Source organism: Trypanosoma equiperdum (assembly GCF_001457755.1).
Source record: "Trypanosoma equiperdum strain OVI genome assembly, contig: ctg_1545, whole genome shotgun sequence".
Classification (NCBI taxonomy): domain Eukaryota; phylum Euglenozoa; class Kinetoplastea; order Trypanosomatida; family Trypanosomatidae; genus Trypanosoma; species Trypanosoma equiperdum.
The window spans coordinates 1-2,484 of NW_027123555.1; the positions used below are offsets into that span (position 1 = coordinate 1).

Below are 2,484 nucleotides of genomic sequence, written 5' to 3' on the forward strand. Positions count from 1 at the left end.
ATATATATATATATATATAATTAAAAGAAATATGCGCTGCGTCTCATCTTTTCAATACGTTTTTCCCTCTTTTTTTTTCCCTCTTCCTCTACTCTCATTTTCCTCCTTCATAGTTTTAATTGTTTCATAGTTTTAAAAGGTGTAGTTTAAGGAAAAGATGTGCACATGTAACAAATGTTAGCGCTTCTGGTGTCTTTTTTTTTTTTTAATTGCCATTATCGCTATTATTGTTATAGTCATTATTAATCCTATTATTGCTTACATATTCCCCCCCCCACAAACACACACTTTTTCTGCTACATTCTTTTTTTTTAAAAAAATTCGAGGGTGCGGTTGTACGTGCCACTGGAGGAGGAGGAAAAACAAAAAAAGAATGTAGCAGAAAAAGTGTGTGTGTGTGTTTGTGGAAAAGAAAGGATACTGATGAGTGCAAGAAAAAAAAAGAGAGAGTTGGTTAAGTGTATTAAATTTTAATTAGTTTTGTTAATGATCGTGACTGCCTTTATTTTCTTCTTTTTCTTTCTTACACCTAATTTAATGGTGAGTTGTGCTTTTCTCTTTTTTTTTTTGTGAATTTATTCTTACCATTTAATGTTTATATGGCATCAGCATTTTATGTGCCTTCAACCTAAAAAATGTGATTTTACTCGCTTTATTGTTATCCATTACACCTTTCCCTCACTTTCTCCAATACTTTATTTTAAAAATTTTTGACAAATAATATATATTTTAAAATTTTTTCTAGTCATTGACAACAGGTTAGCAACAAGATTTCAAAAAAAAAAGAAAAGAAAAAGAAGTTAAAGATAAATTAACATGAGTAGTGGTCTCGCTGACTTTGACGGAGATGATGTGCGGGCGCCAGTTGTGGCTGCGCAACCGCATATTGGTGTTGGTCTCGGAACCCACAGTGCCGTTGCTCTCGGCGGTTTCCAAGATTTTTGTCTCAAAAGTGAACTCGCCAACGCCATTCGAGAAAACGGCTTCGAACATCCCAGTGAAGTGCAGCATCAGGCCCTTCCACAAGCCATGCTCGGTGCAGATATCCTTGCACAGGCAAAGTCTGGTATGGGTAAAACAGCCGTGTTTGTGTTTGCTTTATTGGAGCAAGTGGAAAAACCAACGGATGGGCAGCGGCCCTTCTGTCAAGCCATCGTCATTGCCCATGCACGCGAGTTGGCGTATCAAATTGAGCAGGAGTTCAAGCGTTTCAACAAATACTTGCCGCATTGTACCACTGGTGTCTTCTTTGGGGGCGTCCCTGAAGACGAGAACATAAAACAACTCAAGAAGGAGGTTCCCGCAATAGTGGTGGCCACACCAGGTCGAATTTGTTCCCTCATTGAGCGAAAAGCTCTCGACGTGTCGCGTGTTAAGTGGTTTGTTGTTGATGAATTCGATCGCTGCCTAGAGGATGTGAAAATGCGTCGCGATGTGCAGACGGCATTCCTTAAGACACCGAAGGAAAAACAGGTGATGATGTTCTCAGCCACCATGACGGAGGAGCTGCGGAATGTGGCGAAGAAATTTATGTCGAACCCCACTGAAATCTACGTTGACCAGCGTTCCAAGCTTACACTTCACGGGTTGGCGCAATATTACATCAATGTGACGGAGGCACAGAAACTTCGTAAGTTGTGCGACATCCTCGACGCTGTTGAGTTCAATCAAGTCATTATATTCACTTCCACTGTTGAGCGCTGTGAGGCTCTCAGCCGTCAGCTGCAGGCTCTTAAGTTTCCCTCCAAGGCGATTCACTCTCGCATGGAGCAGGCGGAGCGGTTGGTTGTGTATGAGAGCTGCAAAACAAACCAAGCTCGTATCATCGTCGCCACAGACATCTTTGGCCGTGGTGTGGATATTGACCGTATTAATCTTGTTGTACAGTTTGATATGGCGTCTGATGCTGACTCGTACCTTCATCGTGTTGGTCGTGCTGGTCGCTTTGGCACGAAGGGACTTACGGTGGCATTCCTCACTGAAGAGGAAAAGGAAATTAAGCGTGAGAACCGTAAATATACTGACCAGGGTATCATGAAGGAAGTGCAGGAGCGATTTGAGATGCAGGTCCAGGAACTTACTGACATCGCCACACAACTGAACCAGAGCCAGTATATGAACCAATAGAAAGGCGTAGTGAGTGATGGTAGCGTAAATTGGATTTACTGGTTTGGGTAGTGTGGTGAATTAAACGTGTGGAGAAAATGCGGGATGCGGGTGTTGCGAGGGACGGCATTATGGAAGGAAAATCAAGGAGAGACCAAATGAACAAAGGTGGTGAAAGTATAGTCACGCTCTGTGGAGGTGAAACTCTACTAATGATGCCGTGTTGAGGAGGAGGAGGGAAGTGGGGAATCATGTGCGCACACGTGTCTTTGCACTCCGTGCCCCGAAATAGACAAGACAACATGGGACAGCGGTAGTGCGGTGCGTTTCTTCCTCGTTTCACATGGTGGTGCAGAATTTTGTACTTTTTTTTTTTTT

The 2,484-nt window shown here is 42.7% G+C and overlaps 1 protein-coding gene across 1 annotated transcript; it reads left to right on the forward strand.

Moving 5' to 3' along the window:
* Positions 1 to 816: 816 nt before the first annotated feature.
* On the forward strand, positions 817 to 2,127 carry TEOVI_000807600 (ATP-dependent DEAD/H RNA helicase, putative; the record flags this gene model as incomplete). Its single annotated transcript, XM_067222027.1, has 1 exon — positions 817 to 2,127. The coding sequence occupies one exon, from the start codon at positions 817 to 819 to the stop codon at positions 2,125 to 2,127; it is 1,311 nt and encodes a 436-aa protein (XP_067078128.1).
* Between the last annotated feature and the right edge of the window lie 357 nt (positions 2,128 to 2,484).